At 45.4% G+C, this 25,782-nt stretch overlaps 1 protein-coding gene across 2 annotated transcripts; it reads right to left on the bottom strand.

Annotated features, from left to right (window-relative positions):
- Positions 1–3,533: 3,533 nt before the first annotated feature.
- Positions 3,534–16,000, bottom strand: NEK2 (NIMA related kinase 2). 2 transcript variants are annotated; one of them, XM_030302876.1, is made up of 8 exons: positions 15,645–15,997; positions 14,317–14,534; positions 13,798–14,038; positions 11,916–11,998; positions 11,066–11,192; positions 10,007–10,223; positions 8,427–8,552; positions 3,534–4,395 (listed from the first exon to the last, which is right to left on the bottom strand). In XM_030302876.1, exons 1-8 carry the CDS (start codon positions 15,738–15,740, stop codon positions 4,169–4,171), a joined length of 1,335 nt encoding a protein of 444 aa, XP_030158736.1. In that variant the 5' UTR covers positions 15,741–15,997; the 3' UTR covers positions 3,534–4,168. The 2 variants fall into 2 exon arrangements, with proteins under 2 accessions (XP_030158736.1, XP_030158737.1); XM_030302877.1 differs by lacking the exon at positions 8,427–8,552 and having other exon boundaries at positions 15,645–16,000.
- Positions 16,001–25,782: the final 9,782 nt, after the last annotated feature.

Below are 25,782 nucleotides of genomic sequence, written 5' to 3'. Positions count from 1 at the left end.
CACTCGTTTTTATTTTATTTTATTTAATCACTTTATTTTTTTTAATACATGAAATTTATTGTCAAATTGGTTTCCATACAACACCCAGTGCTCATCCCAAAAGATGCCCTCTTCAATACCCATCACCTACCCTACCCTCCCCCCCACCCCCCATCAACCCTCAGTTTGTTCTCAGTTTTTAAGAGTCTCTTATGTCCTCATTCATTTTTAAACAGCTGCCTTGTGTCATAAGTTCTCCTCATTCGTGTTTAAACAGCTGCCTTGTGTCACCTTTTACATTCGCCCTCAGTTTGTTGCAGGGGGCAGACTTACCTCAAGTCTTTGAGGGAACCAGCTTGCCTAGAGGAATGAGCTTTGTCCCGGAAGGAGGAGGGTCACGGGGAAACATAAAACACCTCAGGGGAGGACAGTCCTGAATGCAGTGGTTCTGCAGAGGAAGCTGGGCAGTGCAAGTGTACTGGGGCATCTAGGCTGCGTTTTTGAGGCAATGGAGAGCCATAAGGTGAGAATGGAAGTTGCTGGGGAAAGGGGGTAAGGCAACTCGTCTAACGCCATTTGGCCTGGGGTCCTACTGGGGTCACTTGAAAACCACATCTCAGCCTCCCTCCCCCAACACTAACCCATCTGTCCTAAGCGCACAGATCTGGAAGCCCACTGGACCCTAACCAGGCCAGCTCCACTCCCACCCTTCCTCGGTCATGAAAATGACTTGGAGAAAGCCACGGATTACAACCATCCACCCATCATCATGGGAAATTAGATGGTCTGGGAACAAAACCAACTTTTTGCTGTCTTGCGCAGGCAGGCAGTGGAGGATTATAGTCAAGAGCATGAGCTTTGGAGTCAAAAACATAAGTTCAGAAACTAGCTGTGGCTCTTCCCCTCTGTGATCTCTGAGCTTCAGTTTCCTCATGTGAAGTGTGACGCTCATGGTGCCTATTTCTCATGTGGTGTTGTGAGGACTGGACGCAATGATAGGAATAAAACATTTAACCAGCGCCTGCCGGGTAATCTCTCAGTAACAACCAATTGCAGAGGCTGGGACTTCTGGTCTAACAGGACCATGGCGCCACCTTGTGGTTATATCTCAGAACTGCTACTTAATCTCCCTCCAATCCAATGACCCTTTTTTCCAAAGCGTGTTGAGCAGGCTGGGCTTGGTAAAATTTATCACTTAAGTATGTAAAGTCTGTAATGGTGAGTATGGGATTGGTGTCCAGCAAAATATCTTGGAAGGGTCTTAGAAAGAGATGCTGGCGAAACATCACTTGGGAGGACTCCCCGCTCCCTGCCACCAGAGATGCCCCTTCTAATCTACCACCATCGCCCAAATACCCCTAGATGTTCCCAGCTGTAGAGGTGAACAGGAAGCAAGGTTTTATTAGCTTTAGAGAGGGAGCAGGGACACATCAGCCGGTTAAAACATCTGTGCTTAATTTCCGAGTGTCCATCTATTTTCAAGTTCTGTCCTGTTGTAGTTCCCTCTTGTGCTCACCTCTCCACCCCCACCCCCAGGTGTCCTTGCCTTCTCCCCCCACCTCCCTCAAACCTCACCTTTCCTTTTCTCCTCCAGCTCCCCCTAAACCCTAACCTACCACAGCCTCCCCCTTTCCTTGAAAGGAATCTCCACGAGGGCAAGGACTTCAGTATTTCTTCATTGCTGTATCTCCAGCACCTTAAACAGTGCCGGCTCATGGCAGGTGCCCCACAGTTATTGACTGAAGGAAGGAAAGCAGATGAAGGTGGAGTCTGAGGAGGGGAAAACTAGTCACTGATTTCAAATGGAAAGATTTTCCTTTCCTCAGGTAGGAAAGGAGTTTCCTGAAGAAAGGGCTGTTTTCATGAGTGTGACCAGTGCAGACACACAGGCCCCACATGTAGCACGACCCGGTTTGCAGAAGGGCCCGGCACCTGGGGTTTGAAGCTCTGTGCTTGCAACGCTTAATAACTGCGTCTTTGGATGTTTTGTAAGTTGGGTCTGATGGGACAATAGCACATATGTGGGGGCTCAGAGCCTCAGTTCACGCAAGGTCCTGCCTCCCGCTTCCAGCTCCCCCACCCCTTGGTGCACCAGGCCCCATCCGGCTTCCCCTTCCTGCCTGTGCCCCATGACCACTGCCACACTCGGATCCCAGAAAGGGTGTGCACACGGGCAAGGAAAAGGTCAGGATTGGGGGCCTGTGCCCTGAGGCATCTCAGGGCAGGGTATGGCAGCAGCTGCCCCCCATGCCTTTCTCTCCTCCTGGGCAGGCACCCCAAGGCATGGCTGGTGGGCAACTGGCTGGAGGCCTTGACAGGGGCAATCCAGGAACCCTTATGCAGGTACAAAGAAAATCCCAGCTTGGAGGTGCAAAGATCCTTGGGAGTGACCTGTCTGCCGTATGCTGGGGCAGTGGCTTGAGGGGGAGATGCCTGGCTGGACTGTAGGTAGGTCCAGAGGCTGGAGGGACAAGGAACTTGGCAAGCACCGGCCAGGGGTCCCCAGATGCCAGTGACAGGAATCTGTGTCTCTTATGCTCAGGTTGGGGCACCCTCCTGGATGAGCCACAGAATACAAATTACAGGTCAGTGATTCCACACATATGCAGAATGTGCTATTTGCATTTAAAACTGCCATGGCACAATATAAAAGAGGAGTATGAAAATTCACAATAGTTTAAAATTTTTTCTTAAAACATTAAGTAGCAAATAACACAATAAACAGAGACACCTTGGAAGAGAGGACAAGTCTTTTCCTGTACTTTTAATGGTACTTGTTTCCTGCTTTTTGAACAAAGAGCCCTACATTTCTATTTCGCACTGGGCCCTACAAATTATACTTAACATGTTTATCAAAGTGGTCCTGCTGGGATTGATCTGTGGGGATACCACAAAGTCATGGATATCAGTTTCTGATTGTTTCGATAATATCATTTGTCTTTGATGGCACTGCATTATCAACTGTGTGATAAACCTGCAATAAAGTAGCCAACAATACAGGAGCGGTTTCTTCCCATGTATTATTAACCCTTCATAATTCGGTCTTATTTCATCAAGCCGAAAAGATTAACATCGCTAGGAAAACATCACATGCAAAATGTGGCAGGCACAGCAAACACTGCTAATTCATATTAGAAGTCAGACACGTTTAAAAAAAAAAAAAAAAGATCCGTCAAAACTAAAATAAGTTTCCTTCCAGGGTGGGGTATGTTTCAATAAGTTTTAGCCTAGATCAGATTTCTCAAGCGCGTACTACTGACATCTTGTGACGGGCACTGTCCTGTGCATCGTAGTCCCATTACATGCAGGCAGTCCCCACCCCCCCATGATCAGTCTCCAAACACTGCCAAATGTCCCCCGCGGGGGGCAGTGGAATCACCCCTCCTTAAGGACTGCCGGCTTAGACAGACTGATGAAATGGGGAGTAGAAGACCATCAGAGAGCAAAACCCGGTGAGCGTGAGACTGATGTTCTCTCCTCTTCTGCCAATGCCTGTGAAGCATAAATACACAGACTTCCTCAACTAAGAGATCAACAAATGCAAGAAACATAAATATAGGAAAACTAAAGAATTCTTTTATTTAGGGAGTCACAGGTGGGTGAATGACAGCCAGCTCATACACTCTCAAATAGGATAAAAAGGAAGATTTCAGACATCACCGTGAAGAACTTCACCAAAGGTGACAGATCGGCACTGCAGACCAATGGGATACTTACAAGCGAGATGTCCAGCAGTAGCGACCGATCTGTATCCAATTAGGTGTTCTAAGCTCAGGAACATGTACAACCTTGAATCTAGGCACGACTATCGCAAGCACAACACTCAGTAGTTCAAAGCTACCCCTAAGTACTTTTTTCTCCCTGACGTTATTTTCCCCCAACATTTAGAATGTAACGCTTCCCGTTCCAGTAGTAATCACACCCAGCATTAAAAGCCCAACCCACGAAGAAAATGTCATTCTTGCTATGAAGTGTTCTTTAAAAAAAAAAAAAAAAAAAAGAAAGAGAAATGAAAGGTGTGGGCATTTTGTACAATGGTTGCAGAAGAACCAGCAAGGCCTGCCTCACTGTACAAAATGGCACGGCTCACGGAACCAGGTGAGTAAAGCTACAGCAGTTGAGTATCAGTCTTTCGAGGGCAGGCAATGTTCAATACAGACACAGCTCTGTGTCTCTGCGAGGCTACAGGCTAGCGCATGCCCAGAATCTGTCTGCTTTTCAGCTGGTAATTTTTTTCAATATCTGACAACGCTTGAGCGCGGAGCTGAGCAGCATGAATCCTTTTCTTCAGGTCTTTGCACTTGGATTTGGAGGGGAGCAGACTCTCAGAATTCTCACTCCTCTTGACATTCTCTTTACTTTCCCCACTGAAATGAACTTTCTTCTCAATTATCGAGGATGGAAGATCAAAAAGTTCTTTAGAAAGAAAAAAAAAGTAAGTTCAGCCTCTCCTTACTTAGCCGACTTCTCAAACACATTTATTCTTTTTTTCTCTTTTTTGGATGTTTTACTTATTTTTGAGGGAGAGAGAGAGAGAGAAAATGCACCAGCACGAGTGGGGAGGGGCAGAGAGAGAGAATCCCAAGCAGGCTCCACACGGTCAGTGCAGAGCCTGACATGGGGCTCAAACTCAGGAATCGTGAATCGTGTCCTGAGCCAACATCGAGTTGGCTGCTTCACCGACTGAGCCACCCAGGTAGGTGCTCCCCAAAATATTTATTCAGTTCATATTTAAACTCTGGGGACCTGTGTTATTTTCTCTGGGATAGGGGGTGAGGGGCATGATGCTGGCAGAAATCAATCAACCTTTTAACCCACAGCATTGAAAAATAATCCTGAAATGTGCCAAGGAACATGTTTTATCCTCTTAACAATCAACTCTTAAGGTTAAATGCATTGGGGATTATGGGCCACAACCAAAACTTTTGGAAATCAATGTGATTTATTTCTACCCTTGAAAACAAGTGCCATTCTACCTAGAACACATAACTTCCAGAAAAGTAAGAAGCAGGTCTTTCTTACAGATGGCACCTATAGTTTGGGTTAAACATTCAAGAACACTCGTTTCAAAGCAGCTTAACGACCAGAAACTTGTTTCAAAAGGGACCTGAGCAAAGTCAGCACGGAAGAGATAAATATGTGAATTGTACCTTTTACATGAAGAAAAATTTGCGTGAGGTGGCTACACTATTGGCTACTGACAGAACTATCTGGGGGTGGCGACTTGCAGTTTTGAATTCCAGAATCTTATTTTCCCTTTGTGTTCGTTTAAAGGAAATACGTTCAAATATTTACTGAGCTCACTGTACAGGCCATCATGGACTAAAGGCCCCATTCCGGTAGGGGGAGACGGAACACAAACAAGTAAACTAGCACGTGTGAGGAGTATCTGAGATGGTATGTGGGGGAAAAGTAACACTGGAAAGGGAGACAGAAGTGCTGGGGGATCAAAGCTGCAGAGTAAGGGGACTTTTGAGCAGAGACAAGGAAGAAGCCAGGTGGCTCTCTGGAGGAAGATGTTCTAGGTGGAACAAATGGAAGGCCCTGGGGTAGGAGCTGGCTGCACAGAGAAATGCTGCCTTCCAGTTGTCCTGGGACCTCCTATTTCTTTTTTTTTTTAATTTTTTTTAACGTTTATTTATTTTTGAGACAGAGACAGACAGAGCATGAACAGGGGAGAGGCAGAGAGAGAGGGAGACACAAAATCTGAAACAGGCTCCAGGCTCTGAGCAGTCAGCACAGAGCCCGGTGCGGAACTCGAACTCACAGACCGTGAGATCATGACCTGAGCCGAAGTCGGACACTTAACCTACCAAGCCACCCAGGCGCCCCTGGGACCTCCTATTTCATAGTGTTCCTGCTGCAAAGCAAACCTGATTGCTTTTACACTTAACTCCGCTGTTTGAAAGATATCCACCCTTATTGTCACCAATACCTATACATTCATAAGCCAACCATTTACACTGTAAATCCTATTGATGGGATAGTTCTATAAGAAAGAAGTGTTTAGAAAAAGAATTAGTATTTCCCAAAGTTAGCATTTCATTAAATAGACTAAGCTTTTAAAGAGAGGCTGCTGCTTACTGTGACGAGTTTGACACATTACATCTTCCTCCACGTGAATTTTCTGGCCCGAGGGTGGGGAGAGGATACTTCCAGCCATCCTGAGTGCCCGGGGCACCGTTTCCTCCTGCTTTGTTTATTTTATGACTCTGATAGGCTCGGTGCTTTTGGTGCTTTCAGTGCTCAGAGCCATAAAGTACCTCCTAGCCCCAAGGGGACACTTGATTCCTAAAGCTCACTGTAACGTATCGCCACGATGTGCAACAAGGTGGATCCCGACTATTTATACATCCTGCACTGAAATGCATCATCCTGCTAGAGCTCTCTTCTGCCTTTGTTCAGACTCTCAGGGCAAGATGTAAATCAAGTCCTTCCCTGGAGGAGACGACCCAGCAGGGCCTTCCGTAACTCTGGACAACAGGTTTGACGCATGAAACTCACCCAGATGAACATTTCTCCTCACTCTACCACACTGATTACAATTTCAGCCTAGTTTGTCTTGGGGCGGGGGGGGGGGGGGGGCATAAAGAGAAAAGCTGGAATAAATATTATAAAAATACTGAAATAATAGGTAGCAATAGTGAGAAAAAAGAAGTTATTTCAAAAGAGATGAAGCCTAAATTTTATATAATTCTTGTTTTATTTACTTCCATCACTTACCACTATGATATTATTATAACCATCAAACTAACTTAGTTTTGTCTGTTCCATTTACAAAATGCTATCATGCTCACTGAAGTGACCAGATTCTCTCTCAATTTATTCCAGGTGGAAATGACAGCCCTCACAAACTCTGTCCTACGTGGTAGGAGGGAGCCATAAGAACTCTGCCTAAGTTTCACTGGAAAATTCAGATACTCAATTTTTAAAACCAATAAAACACTTTAAAAAAATAATTTATGTCACATAGAAATTTAGAGAAAAGAGGTTTAACGCTTTGCACTTTCCATAATCTTAAAGAGTAGGGTATGGGGTGCCTGGGTGGCCTAGTCGGTTAAGCGTCCGACTTCGGCTCAGGTCATGATCTCACGGTCTGTGAGTTCGAGCCCCGCGTCGGGCTCTGTGCTGACAGCTCACACCCTGGAGCCTACTTCGGATTCTGTGTCTGCCCCTCCCCTGCTCATGTTCTGTCTCTGTCTCAAAAATAAATAAAAACATTAAAAAAAATTTTTTTTTTTAAAAGTAGGGTAAATAAGATGTAGGGTTTCTGTGAAATGGAGAAGGCCCATTAGACTGGCTCGCCGATACACCCACCAACCACTTCTCACTGGAGCACAGCGACGGGCCAGGGCCCACGAAGGCAGGGTCTACAAACCGTCTACTCTGAATAACAAGGGAAACACAAAGAGCATAGGTAGATATCAACCAACTGAATTTTCACAAATACAGGTTTCAATTTTTTTAATGTTCATTTATTTATTTATTTATTTTTAGACAAAGAGCGAGAGGAGGAGGGGCAGAGAGAGAGAATCCCAAGCAGGCTCTGCGTTGTCAGCGCAGAGCCCAACACGGGGCTCAATCTCACAAACTGTGAGATCATGACCTGAGCCAGAATCAAGAGTTATATGCTTAACCGAGCCATCCAGGCGCCCCAAATACATGTTTCAATTTGCAGGGGTCTTAGCAAAGACCCAAAAGTGATGGCCTATTCTACAGTTAGTTTATCACACCTTTTAAGCTATACTTTTTTTTTTTTTTTATTTTGAGAGAGCGGGAAAGAAGGAGAGCACAAACGGGGGAGAAGCGGGGGGGGGGGGCAGGGAGAGAGGGAGAGACAGAGAGAGAGAGAGAGAGAGAGAGAGAGAGAGAGAGGATCCCAAGCAGGCTCCACGCTGTCAGTTCAGAGCCTGACGTGGGGCTCAAACTCCCAAACTATGAGATCATGACCTGAGCCAAAATCAAGAGTCAATGCTTAACCAACTGAGCCACCCAGGTGCCCCTAAGCCATACTTTCTATGAAAGATGTGGCACATATTACCTGCTCATGTGGCAAGAGTAAAATGCTAGGATTTTTGCTTGAAAATGAAGAGAAATGTATAGTAATTTTGGTAATATACCAAAAGAAAAATCCGAAATGCACAACATTTTTTTAAGTGTCCTAGCTTTAAAACCTAAGTAGGAAAAAAAACTAAACATGTAGTTTCATGAGGTAAATAAAATTGAAGATGAAATCATTATGGCTCATTGCCTCAAGTCTATGAACCCATTAAGTAAATCGTTGCTATAACAAAATTATTTCTATTAAGATGCATATATTCAGTGAACTCCATCTTAAAATCGAGACTTCGTAAATTAAAAGGGCTATCAAAGCCCCACGGCAGCGACACCGGTGCCATTTCTTCATCTGTGGTGGCAGCTTCTGTTTGCAGAGCGAATTCTCATACCTGGACCCCCCGCCAGACACAGCAACTTCTGCTCCTTCAGCAGGCTGTAATTCTTCAACAGACTCTCTGCCCTAGCCAGCTTGTCCTCTGCCAGTCTCTCACGGACACAAAGCTCACGTTCCTTCTCTTTAAAAAGGCAATGGAACAAGAAAGATATTAACAAGTGGCTATGGGTTTAAGACGGTTCACATTTGGTAAGCCTACCACTTTTCCTCATCACGCAGCCTAGCATGCCTGACCAGCAGTGCAAAAGGTTCCGTACCATAAACCCTGGTCAACCTATTGCTAGGTTTTGATTCAGCACTTTAGTATGTTGTGTGTTGTCTTAGGTTTTCTCGTAAGGACTGGTTTAAGCACAAATACAAGGTCAGCATCAACTTTTGGTCATGTTGTCTGAGAGGAACTCATTTGGGAAAATAAACAACGAAAGCCATCTCTGCTCTGCACTGAAAGCAGGCAATAGTCCACTTTCCGGGCATTGCCTAGCCTCACAGAACAAACCCTCCTTCTTCTGGGTCAATGAGAGCACCCAAATAGAAGCGGAAATAAACCACAACTCGGGAGGTACTTCTTTAGATCAGTAACAAAGGCTATTTTTTTAATTCATGGCCCAGAATTCAGAAAGTTCAGACTTCAGTTGCTCTATGAAACCACAAAACATTGGGAAAGGTTTTAATGAAAGTTTTTGTTTTACAAATTCTTTTGACAAAAGCATCAAAAAAAGGTTTCTGGGTAAACGCAGGTTATACTCCTCCAGAAAGCAGAGCTCACAGCACTAAACAATTATCATCAGGAAGTAAAAACATGAATGCATGTATGGGATGCCTTGTACGTTCATTTAAATAGAACGCTATCCCTCGGCTGCATGTGCATAAAGCCGCAGAAGCAAAATCAAGTGAGCCGTGAGGGTGACGGGAGACGGTCATGACTCCATCTCCTGGCCCTTGATATTAACATGAAGAGCCTCGCTGCTGTTGCTACTTTGCTTAATCTACATCCTGGGTAGCAGCTCTTACTTTGGTGAAGTAGACAGACTTTCGGCATCAAAAACTAATTAGTACCTAATCAGTTACTACTCAAGACTAAGACTTACAGACCTAGAACATCTTTACCCACATGCTTTAATGAATTGCCCAAACATATCTAGTCCTACATGCAATAGAGTTTTACATCTGGGCTGTGCTGGGCCAGCCGTATCAGAAGATAGAAGCGATGGTTTTTATTATGGAAGGCAGCAAATGCTTAAACCCTCTTTTCCGATGGAAACAATGTAGGGTATAAATATATTAAAGAAGAGAAAGAAAAAGTAGCTCCACAGTAACATATAATGGCTACTGCGACAGGGTCATCACAGTCAGTGACCGACACTATAAGAGCACTCGATCTGAAAGAAAGAGGCTCAACAGGGAAATGCCGGCAAGCTTCATTTACTATTTTCCAGTACGTATTTCGGTATCTCAGGATGTATCAGAATGCTCTGATAGAACATCCACGTATCAAATACTCTGTTCAGAGAGATCTCACACTCATCAGAACAGCCCTCTGTGGCGCTCCCTTGCTTCGCCCCCATTCAGACTTACGCTCCAGCCTTTCTTCTCGTGCTTTGAGGGCTCGCTCCCGCCCCTGTAACTGTATTTCCTTTAGTTTCAGCTCTCCCGAGACAGGGCTGGAATCCTGTACCTTCTCCGGTTCCAACCGCCGCCCTCTTCTCTCAGGATTTCTTCTTTGCTCTTCTGCAACTAAGTCTGCTATCAAAGGATTCTCAAGAATTTCTTCAACAGAAGGTCGATGGTAATCCTGGGGGGAACAATGTTCAGTGTTGCAGTCAGATTTCATAACAGAATACTCATCCGAAAAGAGCAGGTACGTTAAAAACAGCATACATTTCTAAGACAAAAGAAAGGGCTTTATGGATGGGTCTTAAACACCTAGAAAGGTGAAGTTCACTAGTGGCTTTAACCCATGAGGTTCTGGGTCCACAAGGTAATGCAGACGTTAACTAACCTTTGTTCCCCCTTAACCTTTTAATCCCTGAGCTGGTGCTTGGTGGCATGCCAGGGCTGCTTTAGGGCAAGTGCTGCCCTTGTATCTCAAAACTACTTTAAGCAAGACCCTCCCTTGCCCACCTTCAGTCCTATTATTTCACCATTTTCCTTCTTTGTAATTCCACAGCATTTAACTCCTACTCTCACATCAACCTGACCCTAGGACATCTTCCTCCCCATCCCAGGACCAGGTCTTTTCCACACAATCTCTTTATTTATTTCCCCTCCCCCACTCCATCTCTGGTCTCTAATCTCTCGGCTGGCGCGAGAGGCTGGGTAATGAAGTTTGATTTGTGGCCCCTTCCCTTACCACCTGCCGCGTTGAGGTAGGCAAGGGAACTGAGGATTTGGAGCTTTTCTGCAATCCTGTTTTGCTAGCCACCATCTGTTAGTGTGGCAGAGAGAGGGAGGAGGCACGAAGAAAGCACAGAAGGTAGGTCGGCAAGGACGCACCACTTGCCAAATTTACATGTTTTCACTTCCCTTAACAGAGTAGATTTAGCTGAGGAACTATAGCTAATGCTTCTTCAGTCACATTGCTTCAAGAGAGAAATTGAGAGACAGAAGTAGACAATGTAATCTTACACTCTTTACCTTTAAATTTAACATCCTTGTAATAATGTCATTCAATTCATCAGAGTAACGATACGGAATTCGCCTGAATTTGCCTTCTCTAATCTTCCCAGCTAGTTCTTTCTGGTTGAAAGCTGTAAACGGAGGCCTGGGGAAAATTTTTTTTAATGTAGAAATGAAAATATATAATAGGAGCCAAATCAAAAGCACAGTTTAAGCTGCAGTTTGTGTTCATGTTTCTTCTGGGATTGTCATCCCTAGCTAAGCTGCCCACCCTTGGCATTACTGACATTCAGGGTCATATGATGTTTGTTAGGGAGGCTGTCCTGTGCATGTGGTATGTTTCGTAGCATTGCTGGCCTCTATTCACGAGATGCCAGAGCTCTCCCTAGCTGTGACACCCGAAAATGCCTCCAGATGTTGTCAAATGTCCCCTGGAGGACAAAATTTTTTCCTGCTCCCTGGCTGAGAACCACTGCTCTACAGAATAGTTTAGAAGGAAAAAAAGAGGCAAAGAAAAAAAATGGCAAAGAATGGGAGCTCTTTTTAGTTCTCCAGATTCCCAGGCCTCTCCCCCGGATTTTTGTTTCATTTCTTCCACAAGCCTGGACGATGTGCTCTCCCTTGAGCTAAGTATCAGTCTAGCAAGGGAAGCATCTTTCCAGGTTAAAAGCATGAACCAGCCTCAGGGGTTATATTATTAATTTGCAAATAATTTTTTTAACTCGTCCATCTACGTTAATTTTAACCCACCATATGATTCTTTCAGGCTCAAATATGCATGGATGCTCAAAAAGCTGAACCCAGTGAAAGGGGACAAACCTCTGTGAGTATAAACTTCAGACCAGAAGGCTGTTTTCCTCACACTTACATTAATGCACACAATTCATACAGCAAACAACCCAGCGACCAGATGTCTGATTTCTCATTGTAGGACATGCAATTCATCTGCTCCTAAAGGGAGAAAAAGGGGTAAAAGTGTAGGAGGAGTGAAAAGTTTATTTTGTTTTAAAACTTACAAAATAACCTGAAACAAAAATGGAACCTTAACATTTGGTAATATTGCCCTGGAGAAGAAAAAAGGAAAAAAAAAAAAAGGAAAACATTTTATATCTGTACAAAAATATCAGATTCAAAAGACAGATCCAGTTTATGTCAGATCTTATATCACAGTAACGAAGATGGTACTTTATATTGTATCTTCAAATTTATAATGGAAAAAAGGCAATGATCTTATCCTAATATACTTTATCGCATATAATTCATTCACTTCATTTCACTCACATTCATTTCACTTTCACATTCATTTCACTCACAAATGTTATTGTGTTACAATAGATCAGGTGCTGATAATTCAAAGGTGACTATGAGACCTCTACCCTCAAGGCATGCATAATGTGGAAACTCCATTTTGAAAGAACCAGAGCAAAAAATAAAATAAAATAAAATCCCAGAGAAAATTTCAGAATAACCAAAACATACATCTGGTGCACATGTAAATGGATATAGACATAAATGGCTAATTGAATTATCCATGTATGTATTTTTCTCTTAGTCCACAGTATAAATCACAGTACTAACTAGTATTCTCATTTCCTATTTTAAGTATTTTCCTTTCTTCCACACTTACAGTATTAGTCTACCATAGTTCTTATTGTCAACAATGGGCACAGAAGTAGTACAAAACCTTCAGGAAGCTTCTTGGTGTTCGAAACTCCAACAGGTGAGTCTGATACCACTTCCTGACAATCAATGCCTTAGGGAAGGCTGAACCGATCTAATTACAAGGGCAGGAGGGAAAAGGAACAAAAGAATTACACAGGTTTCAAATTTTCCAAGAACCACTTTTGGGTAATTTTCCTTTATGTTAAAGGCTTTCTACTTAGAATCTGATCCAGTGCGAAACGACACTGTTCTGGCGATGTCTAATCTTAGTCAAAAACAACACATTAGTGATAGCACTTACTGCTTCAAGCTTTTAACAGCCATCAGGTAATATCTAGAGTCATAAACAGTTCATACCCTTTGACCTAGTTCATACCCTTCTGAGAGCTACATGCCAAGGAAATAACCAAAAAGGAAGAATGAATAATGCATGCAAAGGTGTGCAGAGCAGTGCTCCTTAGAATGGTAAGAAATTCTGGAAACAAAATATCTAGCAACAGAGAGAACAGATAAGTAAAGTGGGTCCGCTGCAGCTCCACTGTAGGAAAAGGCAACAACAACAACAAAAACACAAGTACAAGAAGCTAACACTGTAAAAACACAGTATCTGAAGTAAGCCCTGAATCTCCATGCGCAAGAATCATCTAGAGAGTCTACTGAAAGGCAATGTTCAAAATGAAAAGTGGAAGGGAGAAAAAAGCGCAGAGTGCAAGAACTGGCCCAGACACCCAGAGATCCAGATGGATCCGGATCCACTGGATCTGGGTTTGGGGCCCAGGGCTCTGCGTCTTGAACAAACACTCTAAATGAGTCCAAGGTGTTGTACAGGGCCCATGTTGCTTTTGAGAACAGAGACAAAACCTATTTCGTCTTCGTAATCCCAGAACTTGGCACATGGTAGCCATTCAATAAAAGCTTCACTTTAATTGTTGATATGGAGGAGTTCAAGAGTCTGGTGGTCCATTTGGAAAAAATATAAAGTCCAAATGAACAGTATTCATTCCTGACTATTGTATATTACTAAGCAAACAAACAAACAAAACCCTCAATTTCCCTCCACTGAATGCTTAGCGTTCTGAAATACTTACAGGAGACATATAATAGGGTGTGCCAACAAATGTTTTTGCAAAACTCGTATCATGGTTTAATATTCTGGCTAGCCCAAAGTCTCCAAGCTTAACGTTTTGCTTGCCATCCAGGAAAACGTTGGCTGGTTTCAGATCCCGATGCAGCACGGTATGACCACTGTCGCTTCGTCTGTGACATTCCTTTAGGGCCAGCGTCAACTGAGTCATCACTCGAAGAACAAATTCTTCATCTAAGTATTGTCTGAAACCAAAGCAGTTACACAGCATATGACTTCTGAATAAGAACACTAAAAAGATGGGATAATGTGAAGTATCTAGTTTTCAGAGTGTACAACTAGGGAAATAAATTATTTTCAAGATAAGGTATGGGTGTTGATTCTAAAGTGCTGTGGACTCACAGAACAAATACAAGAACAGTCTTCCACATAACTAACTACTTCATCCCCAATCCTAAACTAGGATGCTTAACAGAAATGAAACTTGGCCCATTTTCAGCTTACATTTAAAAGATGAATTTACCTTTCTTTGGTTCCCTTTGTAATTACGCTAGCCAGGTCCCCTCCTTCGCAATATTCCATTACAATGTACAGTGTGGTGTTGGTTCGGTCAATAATTCGATCATAGTAACGGACAATGTTCGGATGTTTCAGTTCACGGAGTAAATTCACTTCAGAAACAAGCATCTGTTTCTCGGCTTCTGTCATGGAGCCATAGTCAAGTTCTTTCCAAACTAGTATCTGAAGTAAGAATTTCCAAGGTATGAATGAACTCATTACATACTCAAAGACAAAGAATGAACGTTCCAAAATTTTAAACTTTTAAAAGTTACTTCTCTCAGGGGCGCCTGGATGGTTCAGTCGGTTAAGTGTCTGACTTTGGCTCAGGTCATGATCTCGCGGTTTGTGAGTTCGAGCCCCGCGTCGGGCTCTGTGCTGACAGCTCAGAGCCTGGAGCCTGCTTCGGATTCTGTGTCTCCCTCATTCTCTGCCCCTCCCCAGCTAGTGCATTGTCTCTGTCCCTCAATAATAAATAAACATTAAAAATTTTTTTTTTAAGTTACTTCTCTATTAAATAGATCACAACTGTCATTACCATCTAATTTAGTTCAATGAACTTAAGAAACCCGAGTTCATTTCCATAAACTTCCCCTAGTTGTCAAGGGGTAAATGATGCCATGGGAGAGAGGTGGAGTAACATTAGGCCTCCTCCAACCCCCTACCCTCAGTTGCTTTGTGGCACGGTAGCAAAAGGTACTTGGGTCAAAGCTGGCGCAGAGGCAAAGTCCCTGACCATTCCCACTGTCCAACCGGTCAAAGTTTTCCAGGGTGAGAGCCCTTAGTAAAGATCCTTCCGTCACCAGCCAGGCAGTTTCCTCTCCATTGTTTCTTCCTGTATAAGGTCTACCTACACACACTGGAAAATAACAATCCAATAATCCAAGTAATGGGTATTTTAAGTGAGTCCTGACTCCAAGACAAAAAGCTCCAGGTTCTGGGGGTCCTGCCTCTTTCCCACGTCCGAGAGGGATACTCTTCTCTGAACAGCACTCAAGACTCAGCCACCTGTCACTAAAGGGAGGCCCTTAGCAAGTCAAAGCAGGAAAGAGGGACAGGGAAGAGAAAGAAAAAAGTAGAGATACATAGATACATCTCAAAACACGCAGTGTCCCAGCCCTTGAGCGAGCCAGGACAGACACAGACCTGGAAGAGATGGCCTCTTCCAGGCACCCCGCCCTGGAGACCCACAGCCCCAGGCCTCTCGCTCTCTCGCCAAGGGGGCCAAGGGCGCTCGCCGCGGGCGGGTGCGACCGCAGCAGGGGCGGAAACAGCGAGGCTGCCCGCGCTCACCTTGCCATCGCTCTTCCTCCGGATCTTCTGGCAGCGGCCGTAGGAGCCCGCGCCAATGGTGTACAGCACCTCGTAGTCCTCCGCCCGACTTGGCATGGCCGGGCCCCCCGGACGTTTCCCCCTGGTCTCCCGCAGATCTCTCCGCCGACTCGGAGACCTGTCCTAGCCACACTACCTATCTGGCCACTTCAGTCTCCAGCCCGGTTTAACTGACGCGGGCCCCGGCCTGGCAGCCTATTGGCCCACGGTGAGGTCGCTTCGCCTCTCTGATTGGCTAAAAGAACACAACAACCTAGGCATCTTGGGAAAAGCGTTTCGCTAGGCAACCGTTGTCCGCCTAGGTGTCCGCGTCCGCCGCTATCCCCCTTCTAGGGAGAAAGGGGCGGAGCTAAACCGAAGGCGGGCCGGGGTGGAAAGCGGGTGTGGGCGGATCTCCGCACCTCTGTCCTTCCAGCGGAGCCCGCCCAAGTAATCGAAGTCCAGAGACGTCTTCTTGGACTTCTTTGCACGCTGCTGCCACCAGCTGCCTTCTGATCTTTGCACTCTGACCCCTCACACTACCCACTCTTCTGTGCGCATGCCCTTCTCTTAGGTTCCTGAACCCCGAGCCTAGGCGGGGTCACACGGAAGACTTCGTGGGAGCTGAGAACCGAGATGAAAAGTACACAACCACTCCGAAGGGTGCGCGAACCGTTGGCAGGCTATGGTTGGGGACTGTGCCAGCCACTATGCGTGTGTTGTCTCGTTTATTCCTCAACACAAACCTATAATGAAGGAATTCGTGTTGTTTCCCATGAGGAAAGGAAAGCACAGAAAAGTTAGATTATCTCTTTTAGGCCTAACGGTCGGGAAGAGAAGAATCAATTTAAAAACTGTGGATACTCATAGAGATGATTTAAAGCTTACACATGACTTTAGGGTGTAACCATCATTAGAGAGACTACCTTTTTGAACACCAAACTTAGAGTCCTGTTTAACAAGCACAGGGTGTGTGTAAAACCTCAGGATGTGTGCAAAACCTCAATATAGAATACGGAAGTCCTGAAATACCCAGGAGAATATGGTGGCTCTGAGGCAGAGCTAGTTGAGTTTACCTTTAAGACTCCTACAAAAGGGGCCCATGGGCGGCTCAGTGGGTGAAGCATCTGAGTTTGGCTCAGGTCATGATCTCAGGGTTTGTGGGTTTAAACTCCAGTGTCAGGTTCTGTGCTGACAGCCTGGAGCCTGCTTTGGATTCTACAACTCCCTTTCTCTCTCTCTCTCTCTCTCTCTCTCTCTCTCTCTCTGCCCCTTCTCCGTTCACACTCTCTCTCTCCCTATCTCTCAAAAATAAAAATAAAACACTTAAAAAAAGACTCCTATGAAAATTTCTTTTATTAGTAAAAGCTACCAAATAGGTTATCTGGGGGTGCCAAACACATAATTAATTGACAATACTTCATTAGACATAGCCTCTTCTGGGCACCCAGCTCACCCAGTCAGATGCAACAGTCCCATTTCTACCTGGGAGAGGGGGTCAGCCCTGGATGGAGCCCATTACCAGAAAGCTAATAATTTGGCAGTGCATAAATAGGTCAATTTTCTTTTTTTTTTTTTTTTTTAATTTTTTTTTTCAACGTTTATTTATTTTTGGGACAGAGAGAGACAGAGCATGAACGGGGGAGGGGCAGAGAGAGAGGGAGACACAGAATCGGAAACAGGCTCCAGGCTCTGAGCCATCAGCCCAGAGCCCGACGCGGGGCTCGAACTCACGGACCGCGAGATCGTGACCTGGCTGAAGTCGGACGCTTAACCGACTGCGCCACCCAGGCGCCCCTCAATTTTCTTTAAATATCTGTTCAGCATGGAATTGAAAGGAACTTGCTTTTCTATTAATAAGAATTACAAACCTCTTTATGTTAAAAATAAGGAATTTATTACATGCACTGAATATAGCATAATTGGAATTGCCAGCCAGAAGAATTTTTAAAGTAACATTCAAGAACACTGTCTTACTTCAGGGAATAAGGCCAATTTAGGTTTCAAAAGTTATGTAAGGAGCTACAAGTGGCTGAGTTAATTGGCATTGTATTTTTTACTTTAGTACCTCTTAAAGATTGACATCCATGGGGCTCTTTGGCTGGCCTGCCCCAAATCCAGTCACATACCTTCTCTCTGGCCATGCTTCTACTCTCATGCTTTGCCCCAATTCCCCAAACCTGGCATGCTTTCTCAACTACCACCGCCACCCACGATCACCTTTGTACCTGTTATACCATTTGCCTGGAATACTGTCCAACCTACTCCCTTAACCACTCCACCACCCCATGTCTGTCTAGAGGACACAACTTGTCTTTCGATATTCAATGCCAGCTTTCTTTCCTGTTTTCCAGGAAGCCTCTTCTAACGTGCTAAAACGAGCAATTTCTCCATCTACAGTGTTCACAGACCACTTTGTACATAAGTCAACACTTACTTTATCATTATTTGTTTACATGGGTCTCATGGTAATTCAGCTCTAAGCTCCTTGTAGCCAACATAAGTCCCGGAGGCATGCAACAAATCTTTGTTAAATGAAAGTATGAGAAAGTAGCTTATTAATAATCATTCAAGGATTTGATGTGAGCCCTGAAGTGCTCGTTTCAAGTGCCCCAGCCCGATGGCAGAGAATATTGGGGAAAATCCATCCCAAGATTATGGAGAGGGGCCTCTAGACACATATGTTCATTGAAAAAATATTTATATTTGTTGAGCACTTACTACGTGCCAGGCATAATGATAGGCATCTGTATGCTAGGTGGTCATTAAAGAAGAGACAGGGGAGGGTGGACAGGTGGAAAGCGGGTGTGGGCGGGTCTCTGCAACACTGTCCTTCCCATGGAGATCGCCCAGGTAATCGAGTCAGGGGCAGGACAATGCAGCAGAGACCACTAGCCACTAGAGCAGAGACCGTGGAGGCAGAGGAGCAGATGGAGGTCGTTCAGGAACCCTTTACAAGAAACATCCCTTCCCCCATCACTTCCTCTCTCCTTCCTTCGTTTTCCACCATTCGTTTTTTTTAAGACTCAGCTCACTCCCAGTTTCTTCCCTGAAGAGATCCCTGACTGCCTCCAACCCACTGTGGTCTCCTAAAAGAGGAATTAACTGTGCTTTTTACTCATTTAGAATATGCCAGATACTAGCCTGTATCACTAGCTTCTCATGTATATCTATCTTATCTGACCTATTACAACACAACTCATCCTTCAGCAAATATAAATTGAGACCCTGCCGGGTGATAGAGATACCCCAGTGAGGAGGACTCACATGCAGTTCTGGAGGTGAAGGAGGTACATACACTTGTGTACATCATGTGCGGAGAAATTCAACCATTACAAACTGTGGTCAGAATGAAGAAAACAAAGAATCGAGACAGAAACTGAGATTACAGTTAAACAGAAAACTAAGAGCTGAGCAGTTCCGTGAGAATGGGGCCAAGGCTTGAACTTCTCTCTCACACCCAAGGTCTAATTCACTGTCTTCACAGACTTTTTCATGTTGTCCATTTTAATTCAAACGTGGTGAAATCCCAAATAAAGAGATTATCTGCCCTATGTCCGTGTTTTCTCCTCACCAGTGCCCTACATTGTTCCCAAAGACACCAACAAATTTTGAAAAGAAACTAGTTGGGAGACTAATGGGTATCTCCAACTTAACATGTTCAAAATCAAGCTCCTGATCTTTGCCCCAAATTTGTTCTACTCGCCATCTTCTTTGTCTTAAGTGACTAAAGCATATGATTTTGTTGTTGTTTATTTGGTTCACTGCAGTATCAACAAAACATGCCCAGAACATAAGTGGACACTCAATTGGCATTTGTACATTGAATGAATAAATGAATGAGTGAATGAATGAATGAACGAGGGAACAAACAAAAGAACAAAGCCATACCTCAGTGCCCTCAGCTTCCCTTTAATTGCTACATTAAAGACCCACTAGAGGGCTGTAAATCACTGCATAATAAACTGAGCAGTTAGTACCTCCACACCAGTCCACCTGCAGAAACCTGCCCTTACGGGGAAACTCTGAGATTTGCATATTGAACATTTCAAACCGCAGACAAAAAGCTTTGTGTGTTTCATTTCCATAATTCCTAGGAGCAATCTGAAGTTAGGGATTATGGAAGTTCTTTAAAGTGCTCAATAAAGATTTCTAGAAAGAAAAAGAGAGATTCTTTGTTTATAGCCAGCCATTGGAAGCTAAAATATGTTTCTTAAAAAATGTGCATGACATGGCATGTGCTGAGTAGATAATCATGTTCTGGGAGAAAGAATGAGGTGCTATGGAGGCTGGCCCTACGACCAACACACCATTTGATGGAAACAGAAGGGCAAGATGCAGCCTAAGAGACAGCTTTGGATTTGATGTGGAGCAACTGAAGGAAGAATAGGATGAGAAGAAATTTATCTTTGAAATCAAATAGTGTTGAATTCTGATCTCTGCCACATTTTAGAGAGGGACAGTGTACCCAAGGCTGACTTGTGTTCGATATAAGGGTACACTTTCAGACAGAGAGACATTCACAAATTTTACATGGTTTTTCATGATAGTTGTCAATTCAGGATATCTGTTATCTCTAAGAACATTGGGAATGTCAATTGGTAAAGAAGAACATTAAAACTAATCACAGATGCTGAGGCCATATGTGTTTCTAAGGGACTGGAGTAGCTTCTAGAGAACGTTCCCACTTTTTCCTTCAGGGGGCAGCAGAATGAAAGTATAAAAGCAGTGGGTTTTGATGTCTAGGAGCCCCATTCTGTTTTGCTGAGCTGTGTGACCTAGGGAATCTGTTCCATCTCTCTGGGCCCTACAAATCGAGAGTAACCTTAATGACCTTAAATGACCTTTCCAGCTTTACGTGTTATGACTCCATCTCTATCTCCGGAAAAGAGCCAGAACACTGGTCTGTTTAACTCTTGGTTTGACCCCAGGTGACACTTTTTATTAAGTAGCTATGTCTGCATTAGCTTCCTCGACATCCCTTCTCTTCATTCTTTACTTGCACCAGCAACATTTACTGAGTGACAGGCACAGCGAGAGTGCCGGACCCCAGAGAGCTCACCTACCACAACACCGTGACATGGCGAGAGTCTGCGAGGGAAAAGCAGGGCTCTTGTGCTCCTGCTCCCGAATCACATCGACCTGAGGCTGGCGTGTGGCCCTGCACACACAAGTTGGATGACACTGTGGACAGTTCCTGAGCCCCAAGAATCTCCCCTGTAGAAAGGGGGACATTAATGCTTCCCTCACAGGGTTTCACTGAAGGTTGGATGAAATAACAGTCGTGGTGTCTGACCTGCCGTAGATGTGATGGCTGTTATGGTTTACAGTAGAATTCTCTCGCCATGTGGAGCCTTGGAGGGAAACACCACATTAGACTTTCTGCTGACTGCCGAGGCTCCATGACAGGCATTAATACAACCTCCAACCTGCCTGCCCTGGACAGCATTGCAGATGGCAAACACTGCCCCGGATGGCCTGGCTCCTTCCCCTGGCTCTTGCTTTGCCCGCCCCAGGCGGCATCCTGCCCTGGGAGGGTTCTCAACGTTGCGTTCAAGGACATTCAAGACAAGGGGAGCAAGGGTGAGGCACAGCTGTTTTCAAGGTGGTTTTAAATCCACTTCCCCAATGATGAGCAGATGTAAATAGCTCCCAGGTGCCTGCCACCCTTCTTCTGCTGTGCTTACCTTCTTTCTTTCTTGTTTCCTCTCTTTCCCCCTCACTGTCCAGTGCAGAGAGGCAACTGAGGGAAGCTGAGGAGAGGAGAGGCCCTGGTCTGTGCCACTTCAGAGCTAATTCCCTCCCTCCCAGGCCTCAAGTTTCCAGAACTGGCCTCCCTTCGGCCTGAGACACGTTGCAGAGACCTCACTCTTCCTTTCTTAGTTTTCAGGAAACATCTGGAAACCCTCGGGGGAGATCTGCTGCCTGGCCTCTGGTGAACTTCAGACTCCTGTATATTCTTCCAGAGTTCTTGGTTTGTTGGACGTTAGGAGAAATGACATATACATCTTTCTCCCAAATACATACTTTGAACCCAAGGCACAATGTTCTTCGTTAGATCCCTGCTTTTAGAGAACCCAACACATGAAATCAGCATTTACCACACAGGTAATTTAGGGAAGGGGATTATTTGTGACACAAACCACTCACCACCATGTAAAAGTATTTGCTACTGATTATTTTAAATGCCAGTCTTCTAGAGTGTTCTTAAGACATGGTTTAATTTGAAAGGTATTCCTTGGACTTTTGTTTTTCTGGAGCAATTTTGTGGTGCACAGAGAGAAGCCTTCATTTGAGGAGGTTTTGATGACTGTCAACGTATCACTCTTCAGGCCCGTGCCAGGCTGCCGCATCATCACGTTGCCACCCTCATACTACCCTCCACCCTGGGCAACAGTGAAGGGCAGTCCTGGAGTATCTGGTAAACTGAGGCCACAGTTACGCCTGGCATGACTGATGTGGCCCCTGGAGCCAGGGAAGATAAAGGCCACTCATCCATGCCACGCACTGGGCTACTCACTCTTCTTCATTCTTCACCACACACCCATATTTGAAATGTTGGTTTATTCCCATTTTTCAGTAAAGAAAACCGAGGCTCAGAATGGTTAAGCCGAAGACCCTAGACCACCATACCAGTTCTCATCTGCAGAAGACAAGGCAGAAATGTATCCACTCACCCTACAGATTCTTGGAGGTCTGACTCACTAATCTCCGAGAAAGCCCCGCATGCCTCCCCCGACCACTCAGTAACTGTATGATTCCTGGAAGGAGTCTGGTCAGAACAAGGGCCTCCAGGCGGAACAGGTCAGGGGTCAGCACGAGCCCGGCTCAGTGGGGGTGCTGTCACACTGGATGGCCACACACCACGGGTAGGCATTTGTGTGCAGGTACGTTTGTGCACAGAGAGGTCAGCGTGCAGCTGGGGACGAAGGTCGTTTCTACAAATCGAAAAGCTGTAGCCTCCTCAACAGCCTCACCACAGAAGGGAAGCCATACAAAACCTGAACAACTGGACCGCAGCAAACCCTGTCCCAGTGGGGAGCCAGCGTGGGACTCCCTGTGAGAAATGAGAAGGGCCGCCCTGGGCACCTGAGGCCCGGGCAGGGACCAGACAGTTCAACATCCCCCAATTGCTTAGAGACCCCAGCTGAAGGCAGCCCCCCTCTTCTACAATTTCCTCTCTGCTCCCAGCACCCAGCCATCCATGATATGTGAGGTCTGGCAGTGTGCTTGGGGGGGGCCTGGCCTGGGCTGGAGGCTGACAGGAGCAGGTAGCCAGGCAGGAAAGGGTGGCACGGAAGCACGTCAGGGAACCTAGGATGCCTGCAGAATCCAAGGTGTGCAGTAAGACCCAGTGACTCGCCACAGTGACACATTAAGGAAAAACTAGACCATTTCAGTGCAAGGCAGAATTTTACCTCTGTGCTAATGGCAAGGGAGGGGGTTGTTGCACATTATCAGATTGCAACAAAATTGCAAGAAGATTATGGAGAAGAGGGTTCTAGAATTCCCTTCAGTGGCTCTGCAACCTCCTAGGTCTGTTTCTTCTTTTGTGAAAAAAGGTGTCTAGTCAAGGGCATCAAAAACAAGGCATGTCTAACTGCCAGTCTAGAGGACCCTAAGGAGCCATGACAATGACAACTAAATGTCATGTGGCATCCCGGATAAGATCCTGGAACAGGAAACGGACATTAAGGTGGAGAAAAAAAAAACAAAAAACAAAAAACAAAAAAACCCAACCCTGCAGGAATCGGTATTAAGTATGGACTTCAGTTAATAAAGTAACAATATTCATTCATTTGTTGTGACAGAAAAACCAAATGTAAGATGTTAACAGTAGGGGAAACCAGGTGTAGGGTATATGGGAATTCAATTTCTATAAATTGAATATTCATCAAAAATAAAACTTTTATTTAAAAAAAAAAAAACGTCAATCTGATCTCTAAGGTCTGTGAACTAATTGTTCTCTTTTACCGAACGTGGATTTCTAGCATATCTCATTTGGCAACATCTTGATGCTTTCAATTACCAGTAGTTCTCTCTCTCCCCCTCTCTCTCTGCCCCTCCCCTACTCTCTCTCTCTCTCTCAAAATAAACGAATAAACACTAAAGAAGAGAAATAAAGCTGCATTAATTTAACATATTTGGTAATACAGAAGTCTTTCCATACCCCACCCTAAAGGGTACCATTTCCAAACCCACATACTCTGAGTTCTAGGAATCAAAACGCATAGGCCAGAGTATGACTGCCTCCCCAAAAATACTGTCTGCAGTCTCCGTAGTAAGAGACTTTGTGGAACAGCCCTAAAGCCTTCCCAGGCTCTGTTAAATATTGGCAAAGTCCTGGGTCTCCAGGGAGCCCTCAGGACCCTCATGCCTCAATTGTCCCTGTAAGGGGAATGGGATGAGCAGGGACAGGGAGACACTGACCCCCTTCCTGCCCAAATCACAGGGCACATGGCACAGTGGAGACAGGACCAGATCAACCAGTAATGGCTGCAGCCATTAGACCACTGATGGTATGACATTCTCCAGAAGCCCCCTGGGCAGGGAAGCCAGGGCAACTTATATGCAGGCCCACATCACCTGCCATTGGTGGGAGGGGAAGTGGCCTATAAGAATTAGATGCAGGCATTTGGTACAAATACACCAGCACACACCCGTGATTTTTGATGGTCTGAGATGGACTGAGATGAACTGACAACGCGTGAAATCAATGCTAACAGAAGCTGGTGTTGCGATGGGAGCCCTTCCCCTCACTCCGGCCTCGGACTCTCCTCTCGTCCCTGTCCCTTCCCTCTCTGACTCAGAGCTCAGCCTTTCCTGCTCCACCCTACTTCATGGTGACCATGAGTTTAATCTACCTTCCCTCAGTGCTTTTTCTACACTGAAAATCGATGTATAACATCTCGTTTGTTACTTTGTAAGCATTCTTGAGCCTCTTCTGCTTTTGAGGCACACTTCCGTGGGAGCCCCGATTAGATTAGAACTGGGCCCAGGCTTTGGGGAGGCCCGTAAGGCACTGGACCAATTTGAAACTCCCAGTGGCAAGAAGGCGGTCCGGGACAGCTCTCAGGGAGGGCTCCAGTGGGGCCAGGAGGCCTGCAGGGAAGCACCACCAGCCTTTTCTCCCGGACAGTATAGGGGAGATCAACAGTTAAGAGCACCGGCCTCACATCTGCTCTAACTTAAATATGGAAGAAGACAAATGAGTCAAAATGTTGGTGCCTTAACTATGTATGAATAGCGGGGAGGTATCTGTGATGCCTCATATCTGATCACAATATCCTCTGGTTCTCAACTTGAGCATTGATCAGAACCCTTATGGGGCTTCATTTTTCAAAACAAAGATGCCAAGGCCACACCTCGGGTGTCCTGCATCAGGGTCTCTGGTGAGAGGCCAGGTTTCTATGATCTGGGGAAGTCCCCCAGGGGTTTCTGAGGGGCATCCAGGGGCCAGAACCATTAATAGCCACTCAGCCCTGCCCTTTCTCTGCCATCCTGCCTGTCACCATCTGAGGGTGCCTTTTCTTCCCTCCAGAAGGCACTGAAGGATGACAGGGGTGCCTGGCCCCTCACCTGCATGCGCCAGCATGCTCTATTTTGGGGGGTGGAGGTGGGAGACAAGAGAAGACGGTAAGAGACTAGCCTCTGAAGAGCTCAAACCCTTGGATGCTTAGGTACAGAGTGTCCGAATATGGAAACCTTGACCCCATGACTGAAAGAGTAACGGCAAAACTTTTGCTTTCTGGGGACAGACATGTTCCTAAACATGCCTCAGGGCCTGATTTACCCTTGAGTTGGGTTTTGAAGGTCAAGTAGGAGTTAGCCAGGGATCTGAGGCCTGGGTGGATGGTAGTGTTCTAGGTGTGGAGAACAGAGGGGCAGCCCTGGGTGTGTGTAAAGATGCTATGTAGCAAGAGGCTCAACCAGGCCTTAAAAGTTCTTGAATCTTGGAAGGTCGTGCTCCATCCTGACAGTGACAGGGAGCCACTGAAGTGTTCTCAACAGGAGGATGGGGAGCATCATCAGATGTGCACTGACATAGATCACCTCAGGGTTGGAGGAAGGTTTTAGGCCAGGAGGCAAAGAATCCAAATAAGAGGTTACCGTGGGGTCT

Source organism: Lynx canadensis, chromosome F1 (genome assembly GCF_007474595.2).
Source record: "Lynx canadensis isolate LIC74 chromosome F1, mLynCan4.pri.v2, whole genome shotgun sequence".
NCBI lineage: Eukaryota > Metazoa > Chordata > Mammalia > Carnivora > Felidae > Lynx > Lynx canadensis.
The sequence above is the reverse complement of the archived record's forward strand: the minus strand, read 5'-3'. Positions and strand labels throughout refer to the sequence as shown.

Bases quoted from the DNA above. Each gene is read 5' to 3' on its own strand.
- NEK2 (XM_030302876.1), bottom strand. From the start codon at position 15,740: ATGCCAAGTCGGGCGGAGGACTACGAGGTGCTGTACACCATTGGCGCG. The intron at 11,193-11,915 runs GTAAGTGTGAGG...AATTTTCCCCAG, and splicing joins TATGAATTGTGTGCATTAAT to GCCTCCGTTTACAGCTTTCA. The intron at 8,553-10,006 runs GTAAGTCTGAAT...GCCTTTTTAAAG, and splicing joins ACGAGAAGAAAGGCTGGAGC to AGAAGGAACGTGAGCTTTGT.